General features: G+C 42.6%; 1 protein-coding gene across 2 annotated transcripts in view; it reads left to right on the top strand.

Annotated features, from left to right (window-relative positions):
- LOC119737563 (E3 ubiquitin-protein ligase arih1-like) overlaps positions 1-16,465 on the top strand; it is a 28,890-nt gene extending 12,425 nt beyond the window's left edge. Inside the window, exons 2-14 of one of the 2 annotated variants that reach the window (XM_038212025.1) lie at positions 280-435; positions 1,486-1,554; positions 2,679-2,771; positions 3,808-3,863; positions 4,778-4,951; positions 6,318-6,360; positions 7,711-7,860; positions 9,172-9,221; positions 9,947-10,004; positions 11,769-11,852; positions 12,966-13,142; positions 14,435-14,547; positions 15,564-16,465. In XM_038212025.1, coding sequence (XP_038067953.1) covers positions 280-435; positions 1,486-1,554; positions 2,679-2,771; positions 3,808-3,863; positions 4,778-4,951; positions 6,318-6,360; positions 7,711-7,860; positions 9,172-9,221; positions 9,947-10,004; positions 11,769-11,852; positions 12,966-13,142; positions 14,435-14,547; positions 15,564-15,645 — 1,305 coding nt within the window. In that variant the 3' untranslated portion in view covers positions 15,646-16,465. Of the gene's footprint in view, positions 1-279; positions 436-1,485; positions 1,555-2,678; positions 2,772-3,807; positions 3,864-4,777; positions 4,952-6,317; positions 6,361-7,710; positions 7,861-9,171; positions 9,225-9,946; positions 10,005-11,768; positions 11,853-12,965; positions 13,143-14,434; positions 14,548-15,563 lie in introns of both variants that reach the window. The other variant, XM_038212017.1, reaches the window with a different exon arrangement.

The following is a 16,465-nucleotide window of genomic DNA, read 5'->3' as shown; positions in this document are numbered from 1 at the left end:
TTTCACAGCAGTAATGCTGAGATTGTGCTCTTTTCAAATCTGTAAAAAAATATATAAATTGACCGGGGTCGACAAACGACTCATGTAGCTTGATCACATCACATAAACATCATGTGGTCGGACGTACCTTGGATTTTACGGAATTGCCCTGTAGCAGCATGTACCCCAACCAAACCGCTTATCAGACCTTTGTAAGAATGAAGATAAATATTGTCCTGAACTGAAATTTTATGAATACATTATTCTGAAATATTCGTCATCTTGTCTCCCCCACCCCAGATTCCAGCCACCATCACAAGAATTCTCCTGAATCACTTCCGATGGGACAAAGAGAAACTCATGGAGCGATTCTACAGCGAGGACCAAGACAAACTCTTCAGCGAGGCTCACGTTGTTAGTCCCTACAAGAAAACTCCGGTCAGGCATTCGTCTAGGGTGAGTGTACACTCGCAGGAAAATAACAAGAATTGGGGAACCGCCAACATAGGGCTGGATATCACAGTTGGTAGAGCATCAAAACGGCAATCTAGAGGTCGTAGGTTCAAACCCCGATTCGTCTATTTCTTTGTTCAATTGGATAGCTCAGTTGGTAGAGCTCCGGAACGGCAATGCTGAGGTCGTAGGTTCAAACCCCGATTCAGTCCATTTCTGTGTTCAATTGGATAGCTCAGTCGGTAGAGCACCAGAACGGCAATCCCGAGGTCGTAGGTTCAGACCCCGCTTCAGTCAATTTCTTTGTTCAGTTGGATAGCTCAGTTGCTAAGAGCACCGGAACGGCAATCCAGAGGTCACAGGTTCAAACCCGCTCCAGTCCATTTCTTTGTTAAATTGGATAGCTCAAAATGTAGGATATGAAAGCCCAATTCTTAAGCTTTCTTTTAGTACAAGAATGGACCGATCCAGTAAGCCCCTCCCACTGCGCACGTGGCAAATTAACACGTGCTCCTCTCCAATGCCACACTGCATTTTTCTGCCGCGCGCATCATACGCGCGTGCACGCATGTCGGACTTTTGTGCACGCATGTCGGACATAAATCACGGCTGTGATTGGTCAGAATATCATGGGGCGGTGCTTACTGGATCGGTCCATTATTAAAATCACTCGCGTACTTTTCAAGTTAGGGAATTTTAAACATAACCACCGTTTTAAAGTTCTGTCCACAGATCACAAAAAGGTAAGTGTTCTTTCAGCAAAGCGAAAACAAATCACATAGGGATGTGTGTGAATTGTTTTCGTTTTGCTGAAAGACACACACCTTTTTGTGATCCGTGAACAGAACTTCAAATGGTAGTTGTGTTTAAAATTAACTAACTTGAAAAATACATGAGTGATTTGAATGATTCTTGTACTTAAAGAAAGCTAATTGGGCTTTCATATCCTAGATTTTGAAAGTGCTACATGCAGAGCTTCGCAAAAACAATAGTCCCAACATTTGGTGGTTTTTTTTTACTCATCTTCTATTGTCATTTGATGTTCCTTTCCAGGTAGCTACGCGATCTTCAGGTCCGGTCCTTGAACCCTGCGATATCTGCTGTCGGAATATAATTAGCACGGTAAGTGCAAGGGACCCAATTTCATAGAGCTGCTTAAGCACAAAATTTGCTTAAGCAAAAAAAAATCTTGCTTAATATAATCAGGTTACCGGCCAAAACTCCACTCGATTGTTATGCTAAGTAAACAACAGCTAAATACCAGTCACAAGTAATGTACATCGCATGGAGTTTTGGCGGGTTACGTGATTTTACTAAGCAATGTTTTTTCGTGCTTAAGCAAATTTTGTGCTTAAGCAGCTCTATGAAATTGGGCCCAAATGGCCTACATGTAGCTAAGGTCGTTGGAGTGTTAGTTAACCCTAACCACCCCAACTCCATCAAAATCCATTTGGTGGATTTTGGGGGACTTGGTCCAGAAGGCCTGGCGTGACTAAATATTGATGGAGTATGATGGACTTGGGCCTAATGGCCTGAAGCAGTGCTAGGGGTATCCGATTGATGTTGCCTAGCTTCCTGTACTGCTATTGTGATAAAAGCCATGTTGAGCAAGTCCATGAATGTCAACCAGTGCGTCAGTGGTGGATTCCATTATGTCATGTACAGTTTTGTATTGGAAGCACAGTGATTGATGGATTTTGTTGGACTTAGTCCAGTTCCTAGTAAAAGATGCTAGGGAGTTAGGTTAACGAAAAAAATCCCCCCAAAATTGTAGGTTTTCAAAAACTTGTCAAAAAGTTTAAAAGGAGTAAAAAATGTGCAATTGGAAAAAAAAATATATATATATATATACAATCTTCTTCCAACTTGCCATTTTCAGCAATTTCTTTCTTCTACATGTAGATGCAAATCCTGTATGAATTTTTTAGAAGTCACTTTTTCAAAGTTTAACTAGAGTTGTTCAGTCAAACTCAACTGGACAAGTCAGTTGTACTTTATAACAAAGTATTTATATTTTTCATGAATTGAAAATGAAAGTCGTGCGCAAAATCACTTTTTTGGGGTCGTATTATAAGGTTGAATAACCCCAGAAGTTTAGACGATGTCATAACACTTCCAATACAAAGTACAGTCCCCAAAATAGGAATACATGAAAGCAACTTGTGAGTTTTATCTACTTTCTTACCAAAGCTATTGTGTGAACTTTGCCTCTTGGTCTTACTAGTAATTTATTTTGCAACATGTAGATGATGACAGGCTTGGAGTGTGGGCACCGATTCTGCATGGACTGCTGGACGGAATACCTGACCACCAAGATCATGGAGGAAGGAATGGGCCAGGTACAAGAGAAATAGTACAACAAAATGATAAAACAGACCACATCCGAATAATTCACAATTACAGGGCGAGTCCAAAAGAAAGTTACCCGAATTAATGATTCTTTTTCTTAAAAAGCAATCAAATTTGGAAAACCAATGAAGTATATCTTGAAGAGCATGTTACTCCACTCATCTAAAAAAAAGAAGAATTACTAGAATTGATCCATGCTATCAGACGTTATGCACGTTGTACTAAAAGAACCCATTTTGTAGCTGTCCATTGAATGCCATTGGAAGCTATTGAGCTGAGTGAGAATTACCAATTACACACAAGCATTCAAATACAAATCGTCGCGTCAGTGCAACAAGGTCGTAACTCCATTCTGCAACAAAGTCGTATCTCGCGCGTATACGCTCCTTGCAACAAGGTCGTATCTCGACGTCCATTGACTTTGCGTGTACATCCGGGTTATTTTAAGCGAGATACGACCTTTTGAAATTCTAAAATGTGCGTTTTGCGTTCATAACTCCATTCTGCAACAAAGTCGTATCTCGTGCGAATACGCTCCGTGCAACAAGGTCGTATCTCGACGTCCATTGACTTTGTGTGAATATCGGGTTATTTTGAGCGAGATACAACCTTTTGACATTCTAAAACTCGCGTTTTGCGTTCATAACTCCATTCTGCAACAAAGTCGTATCTCCCGCAAATACGCTCCGTGCGACAAGGTCGTATCTCGACGTCCATTGACTTTGCGTGTACATCCGGGTTGTTTTAAGCGAGATAGGACCTTTTGACATTCTAAAACTCGCGTTTTGCGTTGTTCATGCCATTTTAGGAGATACGACCTTGTTGCACTGACGCGATGATACGTAATAAATGCATGTGTGCGCGCGGTTCCCAGAATTCGGTTTCTTTTATTCGTCAGTTCAGCGCATGACATTACGTAGCTGCAATCCGCAGAATGAGAACATGTCCCCTGCTTGTTTATCCATACACATTGACAGATGTTGCAAAAATACTGAACTTTACGCCCGATTTTTTTTTCAAATTCAGACAATATCCTGTGCAGCTCATAGTTGTGACATCCTAGTCGACGACTGCACCGTAATGTGAGTAACTCAGCTTTGTAACTTCAACAATAGTCACTGTAGCGCCCAAAACTGCCCAAACACTCTACAGGGTGTCCTGCAAATAATGGTGCATGTAAACCCCGCCATTTTCGCCAATTTACAACCGGAATTTACTGCAAATGTTTACACGATCTTCAAGGTTACAGATTTAGATTGAGAATACCGTTTGTTTAATTAAGATTGCTGTTGTAAATCCAGAGATATGTTTGAATAACCGCAAAGCCAAAAAAAAACATTCAGTGCCGCTTTTAGGAAGCGAGTGCTTCAAAGATCAGACAATGCCAGTATGGCTCTTTTGATCAGATTATCCCCATGGGTGTAAGACAAACATTCCATTCACACGACAATATAGGGTTTTGTTCTTATGTTGAAACTGACATATAAACATCAGATGTACATCAGATTCGAACCAGCCAACCGATCCCGTAAGCTCGGTGGTCGAGTGGTAAGACATCTGCACTAGAAAGCAGGAGGTCGTGGGTTCGAGTCCCACCCGAGTGATTTTTTCCAACTTTCACTCGGGAGGTAACACACTGAGTATACAGTGTTTCAAACGTCGGTGAAGGGCAAAAAACCCTAATTTGATTTATATCACCCCGTCGCAAAATTCCATCTAATAATAGTTTATGCGGTACCCGCTGCTATGTACATCAGATTCGAACCAGCCAACCGATCCCGTTAGCTCGGTGGTCGAGTGGTAAGACATCTGCACTAGAAAGCAGGAGGTCGTGGGTTCAAGTCCCACCCGAGTGATTTTTTCCAACTTTCACTCGGGAGGTAACACACTGAGTATACAGTGATTAAAACGTCGGTGAAGGGTAAAAAACCTAATTTGATTTATATAACTCCGTCGCAAAATTCCATCTTATAATTGTTCCCCATAACTTGTGCAGGAAACTAGTCAAGGATGCCAAAGTCAAGTTAAAATACCAGCACCTGATAACAAACAGCTTCGTAGAGTGCAATCGGCTGATGAGGTGGTGTCCGGCACCAGACTGTCCCAACGCATTCAGAGCTAGCCATCTAGAGGTCCGGCCGGTCACCTGCAAGTGTGGTCACATATGCTGGTGAGTAGACAAGACCCTTATGCACTACCGGTAGAGGGCGCCCTTGCATTAAACTTATTTAGTATGATCGTATAAATTCAGAGCAGCGTTTTTCTTTCAACGCATCAACAACGCTTTGCAAACAGCACCTACAACTGATTGGACACACAACCAGGGCCCAATTTCACGGCGCTGCTTAACAGTTAGCAGAAAAGTTGTGTTTTAGCATAGCAGAAAAATTTGCTAACCTTAAGCACTATTTCATGGCGTGGACGTGCTAACGGTCGCGCGTGCATGGAGATTTCTATTGTTACGTCACTAAGTTTTCCTCGGAGGTAAGCGTGCCTTTTGCTGTGCTTATACTTACGGTCTCCATAAAATAGACGAAGGCTCTGTTAGCAGAAAATCGTGTGCTTAGCAGCGCCGTGAAATTGGGCCCAGGGCCCAAATTCACGGTGCTGCTAAGCATACAAATTAACTTAGCACAAAAAAAGTCTGCCTTATAAAAGCAGGTTACCAGCCAAAACCCTGTTTGATTTTCATGCTAAGCAAACAACAGCTGAATACTAATCACGAGTAATATACATCATTTGGAGTTTTGGCTGGTAACCTGCTTTTATAAGACAGACTATTTTTGTGCTAAGCACATTTTTGTGCTGAGCAGCGCCGTTAAATTGGGCCCAAGAGTGACGTTCCACTCTCATTACGCTTGGATAAAAACAACTAACCTACAGAACCATACCGTAGAGGTGGCGCACTTATGCGAACCAACCAACAGCAGCTTTCTGATGACCTGAGGATGGTTGGTATTGGCTAGCATCAGCTACAGTAAGCCACTCAAAATGCCGAACAATGGAAACGAACAATTCTTCGGGTGCCCGGCGGAAGGGCATACATGTATGAGCGTTCGGACGCAAAATCATTTTCAAGAAAATTGCATTGAAAGGTTCCATTGTTCCCCGCGAGTATTATAAATCCAATGTTCTCCCACACATTATATAAATCGTACGAATTTGAAATTTGTCACACGTATGAATCATGAGTTTGGGAACAACTTGTATTCATTTCTGACGAAAATGTTTGAATTTCATTAAACTAAAAGGCAGTTTTCTGCATATATGCCCTTTTGCTGGAAACATTTTGGTGATTGCGCGTTCGCGCATAAGGGCGTATGCACATATGCCCTTCCACCAGGCACACAACGAATTGACACATTATGATGTCGTCACCCACGTGCGCTGCACGCGCACAGACGTCGCCATGATGATGAAATATTTTGCCTTTCTGGTAACTGGTCTCCTAACCTGTTCTGTATCATTTCTGTAGGCGATTATATTTCAAAGCTTGAATTATTTAGTTTTTTTTTTTTTTTTCACTTATCCTTCAGTTTTGTGTGTGGTGAAAACTGGCACGACCCTGTCAAATGCAAGGTGAGTATGCAGGCGTGGAACTTTCTGTTTTTCACTTAACACTTATAGACTTAAAAATTTGAAAACGCTGTATAAGTCTTGTCAATCTTGGAACACACAAATTTTAACTGGCATGCTTTTGCACACACAAAAAATAGTCGGTCTCTAGTCAGACCAAAGTTCCGGAATTGATGCGGCGATGCGTTGGGTTTTTTTTTTGGGGGGGGCGGTTTTTTTCAAGCTTGGATTGTACAGACAAGATGGGTACTATTTTGCTTGTTTGTGTCCTCATATACATTGGTGTCCTCCATCGTTTGCCTTTGTGCAATTTCCCCATTCCTTGGTGCTCCTTGGTACAAAAAATTGAGGTGGTACGGCAATCGAGATCGCTGTTGTACCTATCGCGGAAAATTTGGAAAAAAAAACCAACTTGAGCGCATGATTAAAATCGACGCTTGCGCTGACCAGAGACCGACTATTTTGTTTTTTGGCCTTTGCCTGCAATTTTTGACTGGCGCGCAGTTGCAGTTGGCACATGTAGAACTTGATTGGCAAGTTTCGAATATTTGAATATTCGGTCAAACGTAGTTTCAAATAATCGAATACTAAATTTTTCGAGAATTGAACAGCCCTACTTGTTGCTTAAAAATTAAAAGGGCAGTCCAGTACATGTATATTTCTGTTAGCATTCTTAAGGGGCAATGAATTACCTTTTATTCAACCTCGTCCCCAGTGCTTACTTTATTTCCAACCTCTTTTTTCAATAGTAAGCCCTGGATAGGAAACTTTCTTCTTGTATCCTGATTCGATACCGCAATCGGCTAGTAATGGATTTATATCGTGTAGTTGGTGTTGTTATTTCCAACGTGCATTATGCGTTTTCACGATCATTTAAATTATAACGTTCACGCCTTCTCAAAAATACTCCTTTCCTTTCCAATTTGCTCATATTAATATGAAATGTGATACTGCATATTGGCGGGATAAGATTGTAACATTTTAACTTTGAAAACAATCATGTTTTCGTTACTCACCGAGCGACGAACTGATTCTGTTTTTACCCAAGACACTGCATACAAAAACAAATGCTAATGTAACACACAGGTGGGCACCAGACTATTCCTCATTTGCATACGTGTTCAAAAATCTTGCACGGGTGAGAGAGCAGGTAGTGGTGGGTGCGTACTGCTCGACACCCTGGGGACGAGGTTTGCCTTTTATTGACTAATGGGAAATCAGGTCATGTGAGTGTATTTCATTGAAAAAGAAAGGGAAAAAAATTAACATTTGGGATTGTATCCCATTATTTAGTATTTTAAATTTCCCCCGATTTGAGTCAATCTCATTTTGAATGTCTACCGTCGTTTGTAGTGGCTGAGGAAATGGATCAAAAAATGCGATGACGACAGCGAAACGTCCAACTGGATATCGGCCAACACGAAAGAGTGTCCAAAGTGTCATGTGACCATCGAGAAAGATGGCGGATGCAACCACATGGTCTGTCGCAACCAAAACTGTAAGGTAAGAAAACAAAGAAGAAAAACTAGATTTACGTTTGTGGACAAACACATGGCTGTTTCGGCATTTTGATACTGTATTTTTATGTAATGTTATAGACCGATAGACATAGATGTGCAGTAGAAAGTTGCAGAGTGATCAAGGCCAATAGTTCCTTAGATTTAAGCTTTAAAATGGACCTTTAATGTGACGTCACATTGTAACTTCAACTTGTTCTTAGCATGAAGCTGATTATACGTGTATACATCAATTCGGGCGATTCACAATGCAGTGCGCCACCAAGAGTTTGCCACGGAGAGTTCATTTTTCCCAGTGCATTGTGGGAAATGGTCGACAAATTCGCAGCGCAGGACATTTGAAATTGTTAGTTTTTCCGGTCAGTGGTTTCGTAAGCGTATGATTCGAGGATCTGTTTGCCCTTTTCTTTTCTTGTTATCAATATGGTGTTTTTTAGTATTAAAGGCGGCAGAACGCTATGCCCCAATCTATGACATATTAGCTCAAGTTGTCTACCGACACTCATTCAAATGGGCCATGTTTTGTCAACCGTAAACTTGAAAAATGGACTCCGTTGCAAACTCTTGGTGGCGCACTGCATTGTGAATCACCCGAATTATAAAGTGATTTCAGCAAACTTCACAACACACATCAACTGATTATTCATTTCAACATTTTTCAACCTGCCTCTAGAGGGCGCTCTAACATTTTAGGATGTCTCTGGTATTTTTTGTGTAAACTAATAATAATATAGAGACTAATATCATTGAAAGCAAGTTCACATCTTTTCCACTTTCAAATTATCCGGTTTGGATCGGAAGGAAGGGTCATGTGATTTGGCACGCACTAGATAAAATGAAGATCCTGGATTATTCTATCAGTTCCCGTAAATGTCAATTTCAGGTCCTCACGGTTGATTTTATATTGAATTTCAAAAATTAGATCTATTTATCTTTAACGTGACATCACGTGACCCATGATGACGTCATCATGACGTCATTTCAATTTTCATCTATAACACATCCCAGTCTAGGTACGTACCAACTTTCAACCCAATCAGCCTTGTAGTTCTGTAGATAAAGATCTTTAAAATATGCAGTTGAGTTGTCAAGCAGAAAATATGTGATGAGCAAATTTATGTGCTAAGCGTGAATCAGCAGAGTACCAGTGACACACCATGTACATTGAATGAGATCTTGGCTGGTAACCTGTCTTTGCCTAGCAAGTGATTTCCACGCTCAGCAAATTCTTTGGTTTTAGAGTTAGAGGCAAATTGACGTCAAACATAATTCTGTGAATTGTTTATTTTTCTTGCAGGCTGATTTTTGTTGGGTCTGTCTCGGTCCGTGGGAGCCGCATGGATCATCGTGGTAATATGAAGTCAAATATATTTGTAGAAAAACTTATTGCAGTAGCATAAAATAGCTGTGGTTGAGCCTGCGCAATTATAGTGAAACTGTGAAAAAAAACTTGAGTAGTTTATGGAACGTCGCTACACTGAACACTGCTGTACCAAACATTTTGCTATACAGAACATCGCCCTTGGCTCCCAATTTTCGCGTACAAAACGTACCGAACACTGTTGTTGAAAAATGTCAACAGAAGAGCGACACGTGGCTAAGGAATAGAAGGGGAAAGCCACCCATTGCTGTAGGTAGTAAGCTCAAAAACTATGTAATTTCATAATTCAATAGTCGGCACATGTTCAAAGTCGTCTTTCAGTAACTACCAGGGCGTGCAGGGTGAAGTTATGAAGGGTGCTATTTATTGAAAAGCGAGTACCGGAGCACCGGCAGCTTAAAAGCATCGCTTTACCAAACGATCGCTATTAGGAACCATTTCTGTGGATTCCGCGATGTTCGTTATAGCGGCGTTTCACTGCACTGTGAAGAAAGAACTTGAGTAGTATATGATGTATAGAATATTTTGGAAGTATAAGTTTTAAACATAGGAAGAGTAGCGGAGGATGATTTGCGAAAGAATAGGTTTGATGTTAAAAGTGTTAAAGCAAAGCACTTTTGGTTATTGAGGTGAACAGACTTAAACAGTTATTACAATAACTATATATAATTGTATTTATTGGTATTCACAGGTATAACTGTAATAGATTTGACGAGGAAGATGCCAAAAAAGCAAGGGATGCCCAAGCTGTAAGTTCATCGTTTTTTCCTCTCATCTTCAAAGTACTCAACTGCCCTCATATAGTACTGCCCTGAACTGCCCTGCCTGTTACTCCCTGTACAGCCCCAAACCGCCCTGCCTGTTACTCCCTGTACTGCCCCAAACCACCCTGCCTGTTACTCCCTGTACTGCCCCAAACCACCCTGCCTGTTACTCCCTGTACTGGCTAAACCGCCCTGCCTGTTACTCCCTGTACTGCCCCAGACCGCCCTGCCTGTTACTCCCTGTACTGCCCCAAACCACCCTGCCTGTTACTCCCTGTACTGCCCCAAGCCGCCCTGCCTGTTACTCCCTGTACTGCCCCAAACCGCCCTGCCTGTTACTCCCTGTACTGCCCCAAACCACCCTGCCTGTTACTCCCTGCACTGCCACAAACCGCCCTGCTTGTTACTCCCTGTACTGTCCCAAACCGCCCTGCCTGTTACTCCCTGTACTGCCCCAAACCACCCTGCCTGTCACTCCCTGCACTGCCACAAACTGCCCTGCCTGTTACTCCCTGTACTGCCCCAAACTGCCCTGCCTGTTACTCCCTGTACCGCCCCAAACCGCCCTGCCTGTCACTCCCTGCACTGCCACAAACTGCCCTGCCTGTTACTCCCTGTACCGCCCCAAACTGCCCTGCCTGTTACTCCCTGCACTGCCACAAACTGCCCTGCCTGTTACTCCCTGTACTGCCCCAAACCACCCTGCCTGTCACTCCCTGCACTGCCACAAACCACCCTGCCTGTTACTCCCTTTACTGCCCCAAGCCGCCCTGCCTGTTACTCCCTGTACCGCCCCAAACCGCCCTGCCTGTTACTCCCTGTACTGCCCCAAACCACCCTGCCTGTTACTCCCTGTACTGCCCCAAACCGCCCTGCCTGTTACTCCCTGTACTGCCCCAAACCACCCTGCCTGTTACTCCCTGTACTGCCTCAAACCGCCCTGCCTGTTACTCCCTGCACTTCCCCAAACTGCCCTGCCTGTCACTCCCTGTACTGCCCCAAACCACCCCGCCTGTTACTCCCTGTACTGCCCCAAACCGCCCTGCCTGTCACTCCCTGTACTGCCTCAAACCGCCCTGCCTGTTACTCCCTGTGCTGCCCTAAACCACCCTGCCTGTTACTCCCTGTACTGCCCCAAACCACCCTGCCTGTTACTCCCTGTACTGCCCTAAACCACCCTGCCTGTTACTCCCTGTACTGCCCCAAACCACCCTGCCTGTTACTCCCTGTACTGCCCTAAACCACCCTGCCTGTTACTCCCTGTACTGCCCCAAACCATCCTGCCTGTTACTCCCTGTACTGCCCCAAACCACCCTGCCTGTTACTCCCTGTACAGCCCCAAACCACCCTGCCTGTTACTCCCTGTACCACCCCAAACCACCCTGCCTGCTACTCCCTGTACTGCCCCAAACCACCCTGCCTGTTACTCCTTGTACTGCCCCAAACCACCCTGCCTGTTACTCCTTGTACTGCCCCAAACCGCCCTGCCTGTCACTCCCTGTACTGCCTCAAACCGCCCTGCCTGTTACTCCCTGTGCTGCCCCAAACCGCCCTGCCTGTTACTCCCTGTGCTGCCCCAAACCGCCCTGCCTGTTACGCCCTGTACTGCCCCAAACCGCCCTAGCTGTTACTCCCTGTACCGTCCCAAACCACCCAAACACTTACATGTAATTGTTGTTAGGGATTTACGGAGTTGTTCATGAATCTGTGAAAATAAGTATTTTGCTCCTTTTTTGTCAAATTTGACAGAGATCAAGACAAGCATTAGAGCGTTACTTATTCTACTGTAATCGCTACATGAACCATATGCAGAGTTTACGCTTTGAAAATAAGGTGAGTTGCAGCAATTCGGGCGATTCACAATGCAGTGCGCCACCAAGAGTTTGCCACAGAGAGTTCATTTTTTGAAGTGCATTGTGGGAGATGGTCAACAAATTCGCAGCGCGGGACGTTTGAAATTGTTTTTTTTTTCTGGCCTGTTTGCCCTTTTCTTTTTATCAATATGGTGTTTTTTGTAAGGCGGCAAAATGCCATGCCCCATACTATACGAAATTAGCTCAAGCTGTCTACTGACACTCGTTCAAATGGGCCAAGTTTTGTCGACCAAAAAAAATGGACTCTCCATGGCAAACTCTTGGTGGCGCACTGCATTGTGAATCACCTGAATTAAAAGTTTTCTGGGAGATAATACCTACAGAATATCGCAGTACAAGGGAGTTCCTCCTGAAAAATAGTTATTCCCGTCTGGAACTTCAGAGGGTTTTGTCTGCTTTGCCCTGGTCCGTTTTTCCAAATCACTTCAGCTCGGTCTCAAATTTTGAAATTCCAAACAAATTTCTTTCAACATTCTGCTTCACATATACTGAAATTTGTATCCTTGTGGAGACATTTCTTTGTTCTCGTGTAGTCAAGTTTTTGAGTTTGAAAGTGAAGTTTCAAAATGCTCTTACTTTAACCAGAATTAATTTCCTTGGCTGAAATTCGGACATAATATTCCTTTTCTAAAACTCCTCCATTTGTGACGGATCAACCCACCTTGGAAATTCCTTGTTTTTGAGTAAAATCCATATATGTATTTCGTGAAAACCTTGTGGAGACGTATTCACCTATAGAAATTGCCCTGTGGAGACGTATACAATCTTTCGTTCCCTATTGTGTGCACGTCTCCAGAGGGTACCCTTTATCAGATTCTAGCAACACATGGAATTTGTAAGGTGTGACCGAAAAGTTTACTTTCAGATCTTTCAAAACAGATAAAAGCTCATATTTGTTGTTTTTATGAAATGTGCGTGACTAATAGTGACAAAATTTCCCAAATCAGGAGACATTCTAGACACAAAGCATTGCACATTGAGAAAAATGCGGTCTCAAAACGAAACCAAGGACTTATTTTTCTTTTTCGATGTGCGAACCCAGTATCCATAATTTTTCGTTACACCTTTTCAGCTGTACTCCCAGATCATGAAGAAAATGGAGGACATGCAGCAACACAACATGTCCTGGATTGAGGTACAGTTCCTGAAGAAAGCCGTCGACGTCTTGTGCCAGTGCCGATCCACGCTCATGTATACCTACGTATTCGCCTTTTATCTCAAGAAGAACAACCAGTCGCTCATATTTGAGGTAGGATCTCCCTGAAAAATGTTGTATTACTCGTATTTTAAAAATCTTTTGCAAGTGGTACTTTGTTCCCAGTTATTTATACCCATTAATAGCGTCTAAGATCATTTGCATTTATCCCAAAAGTAACCTACCAAACTATTATCAAAAAGCTTACTTAGATTGGAGATCGTACTGGTACTGAAATTATTCTGTCTGGCTTTCTGTCAAGAAGAAATCCAGAAATGTATTTCAATTTCCAATGATCAGTCAATAGGGCTCGCTCAGTGACGGCCATCTCTGTAGGAGAACTGCAACTGCATATTTTACGCAATCAAGCACGCATTGTGAAGTGTTGAAAATGTTCTAAACACGCGCGCTTGTTGCTCGAAATGTGTTTGAAATGTGTTCGACATGCGACACAGCCGATGCGCGTTATGCAAGTTGACGCTCAAAATGCCGATGTACGTGGATGGTCTGTAGGAAATGACATCATCGGAACGAGACCTATTATCTGATATTTGGAAATACAGAGTGCTATGGACAAAATTCTGTTTCGCTTCGAAATTTTTTGTGCATGGTTTCTCGCTGTTTTCCCGCAAAGTGTAATATCCACTGAGCTGAAACTTCAACAGGTTAGGATTAGGATATTCATCTTTGGATTTTGAGCGGTGCTATTATTGGAAAAGAACAAAATGCTTGAAAAGCAAATGATCCTTTACGCCTTTAAATTACCATTCCCATTGGTCAAGAGCCCGTCACGTTGCCGGTCTTAAACGGATGATAAAGACATGGCTAGCTGGTCTTAAACACTTCTCCAGTGTCACATGAAATTTTGACTCCTATGAAATCCAGTGCCATTATATTGGTTGCACGTTCGCAATCCTCATATAAGCATGTGCTATTCTACCAGTGAGTCGGGATTTCATAGTCCTAATTCACAACGCGCTCACCACAGCTGCATCTGCATGTCATCGCGCAGAAGCGCGATACGAAGGTCAATCTCCATAAAAGAGTTGTTTACGTCTTACTCGCAAGCTGGACACTCCATTATTTCGAAAAACAGAAAGTAGAATTGTTTGACAAAATTGTTTGAAATTTTTAATTTTGGACTTGTTTGACTTTGAGACTGAAAACTTTTGATTTTGTTTTGACCGAAAAGGTATTTATGAATGGGTTCGCCTAGGGTAATTATCAGCATTCCAGATTCCAAACAGTCTTAATCATAGTGTTTAACACATCCCAAGCACACATTCATTGCCTTATGTAAACATGCCTTTATTTTTCAACAAATTGGGTCGACGTTTTGGTTTCAGGAAAACCAGAAAGATTTAGAGAATGCCACGGAGATGCTATCGGAATACCTGGAGAGGGACATAAGCAGCGATGCACTGGCCGACATCAAACAGAAGGTCCAGGATAAAACAAGGTAGGACGCACATGCACACTCACTAGAGGGAGCTGTTGCATTGGTCATTCCCACGTACACAGCGTCTACGCCAAGGGCGAAGCAGGGCGAAGCAGCAAAACCGCCTACCATGCTCAGCCGGCGAGACGAAGTCTCGTGTACAATATCAATCACATTACACAGAGGATGACCAGTAGCAACGGAATACCTTTGTCACAGTTCATGTGAATTACTTAAGACTTGACTTTGGACTGGATGACTTGTGATGGACTTTTGATATGGGGACTTGTGAGGACTTGGGAGGACGTAAGAGGACGTGAGAGGACTTGTGATGGACTTGGGAGGACTTGTGATTGACTTGTAAGGACTTATGAGGACTTGTGATGGACTTGTTAGACATTGTGAGGACTTGTAAGGACTTGTTAGGTCTTGGGAGGACTTGTAGGGATATGTGATGGACTTGTGAGGACTTGTAAGTGTAAGGACTTATGAGGACTAGTGATGGACTTGTGAGGACGTGTGATTGAATTATGTGGACTTGTAATTAATTTGTGAGGTCTTGTGAAGGACTTGTAAGGACTTGTGAGAACTTGTGGGTTCTTGTGAGGATTGTTTTATGGCTTTGTAAGGACTTGTGCTGACATGCAATTACCTGTGATGAATTGCAAGAACTTGTGATTCACCTGTGAGGAATTGTGAAGGATGTGAGGACTTGTAAGGACTTTGAGGACTTGTGATGGCCTTGTAAGGACTTGTGAAGACATGCAAGAACTAGTGATTCATTTGTGAGGATTTGTGAAGACCTGTGAGGACTTGTAAGGACTCATGAGGACTTGTGATTGACTTTTGAGGACTTGTAAGAACTTGCAAGAACTTGTGAGGACTTGTTAGGTCTTGTGAGGACGTGTGAGGATAAGTTTGGATTTGAGCAGGATTTGACTATTACACTTCTTGACGTCACTTTTTCTGATAAAATCAAATAAAATCCACTCGGTTTCCTCTTGTTTCTAAACTCTTTTTTTTCTTCTTTGGCACAGGTACTGTGAAAGTAGGAGGAAGGTTCTACTAGAACACGTCCACGAAGGCTACGAGAAGGATTTATGGGAATACTACGAGTAGAGAAATAACCACACGCAGCTCTTCCACCGTACATAGCCAACCCCTCCCCTATCCCCCTCCCCTTTTGTTCAACACTAGCCACGCCCACCCCTAGGGCCTTGGTTGAATGACAGGTGTTTTTCCTTTTTCTTTTTATTTTTTTGCTGTTCATATCAGAGTAGTTTTTATCACAATTACTAAAAACCTCTTGAAATGGCACGTGGGACCTCGTATCCGATTTTACCAAAAAAAGCAATGATACCACAAATCGCCCTTTACTACATCAGAGGGTTTGTGCATAGTAATGTAAGATGCGTTGTTCATTTGTAAAAATGAATAAGTAAAGACGAATTTATAATAAATTCTGTATGGGACGTTATGGCATGAATATGATTCCATTTCATAAAATAGCTGTAATATCTTTCTTTTCCTTGGTCATGCCGGCTAATTTTTCATCTGCGGTCAAGATATAAGACTTTTTATGACAGAAAGGTTTTTCCCTCTGTTTTTACCATATCTGGAACATGGAACATATCAGTAATGTCGCGCGCAGCTACGTACCAGGAAATTGTATATAGTTTAACGAAGGTATACTTCGAATAAACAGCAGTGTTTTACCCAAGAGAGCGTTGAGCTGACGGGACAATGAAAGCAACTTGGATGAAACACATCAATATGAATCATTCAGAAATAAGAAGGTTTTGCCTTGAAAAGTTTCAGTTGTTTACCTTTCGAGGAATATCTCAATACAAGGCTGCTCAGCATAAGTTTGGACGCTTGTACTAATAAAAATAAACAATTTGAGAAACCCCCTCCCCCCCAAAAAAAAAAATTAAAAAAA

Source organism: Patiria miniata, unplaced genomic scaffold, assembly GCF_015706575.1.
Source record: "Patiria miniata isolate m_02_andy unplaced genomic scaffold, ASM1570657v1 HiC_scaffold_10, whole genome shotgun sequence".
Taxonomy (NCBI): Eukaryota; Metazoa; Echinodermata; class Asteroidea; order Valvatida; family Asterinidae; genus Patiria; species Patiria miniata.
This window is presented reverse-complemented; position numbering and strand designations above follow the sequence as displayed.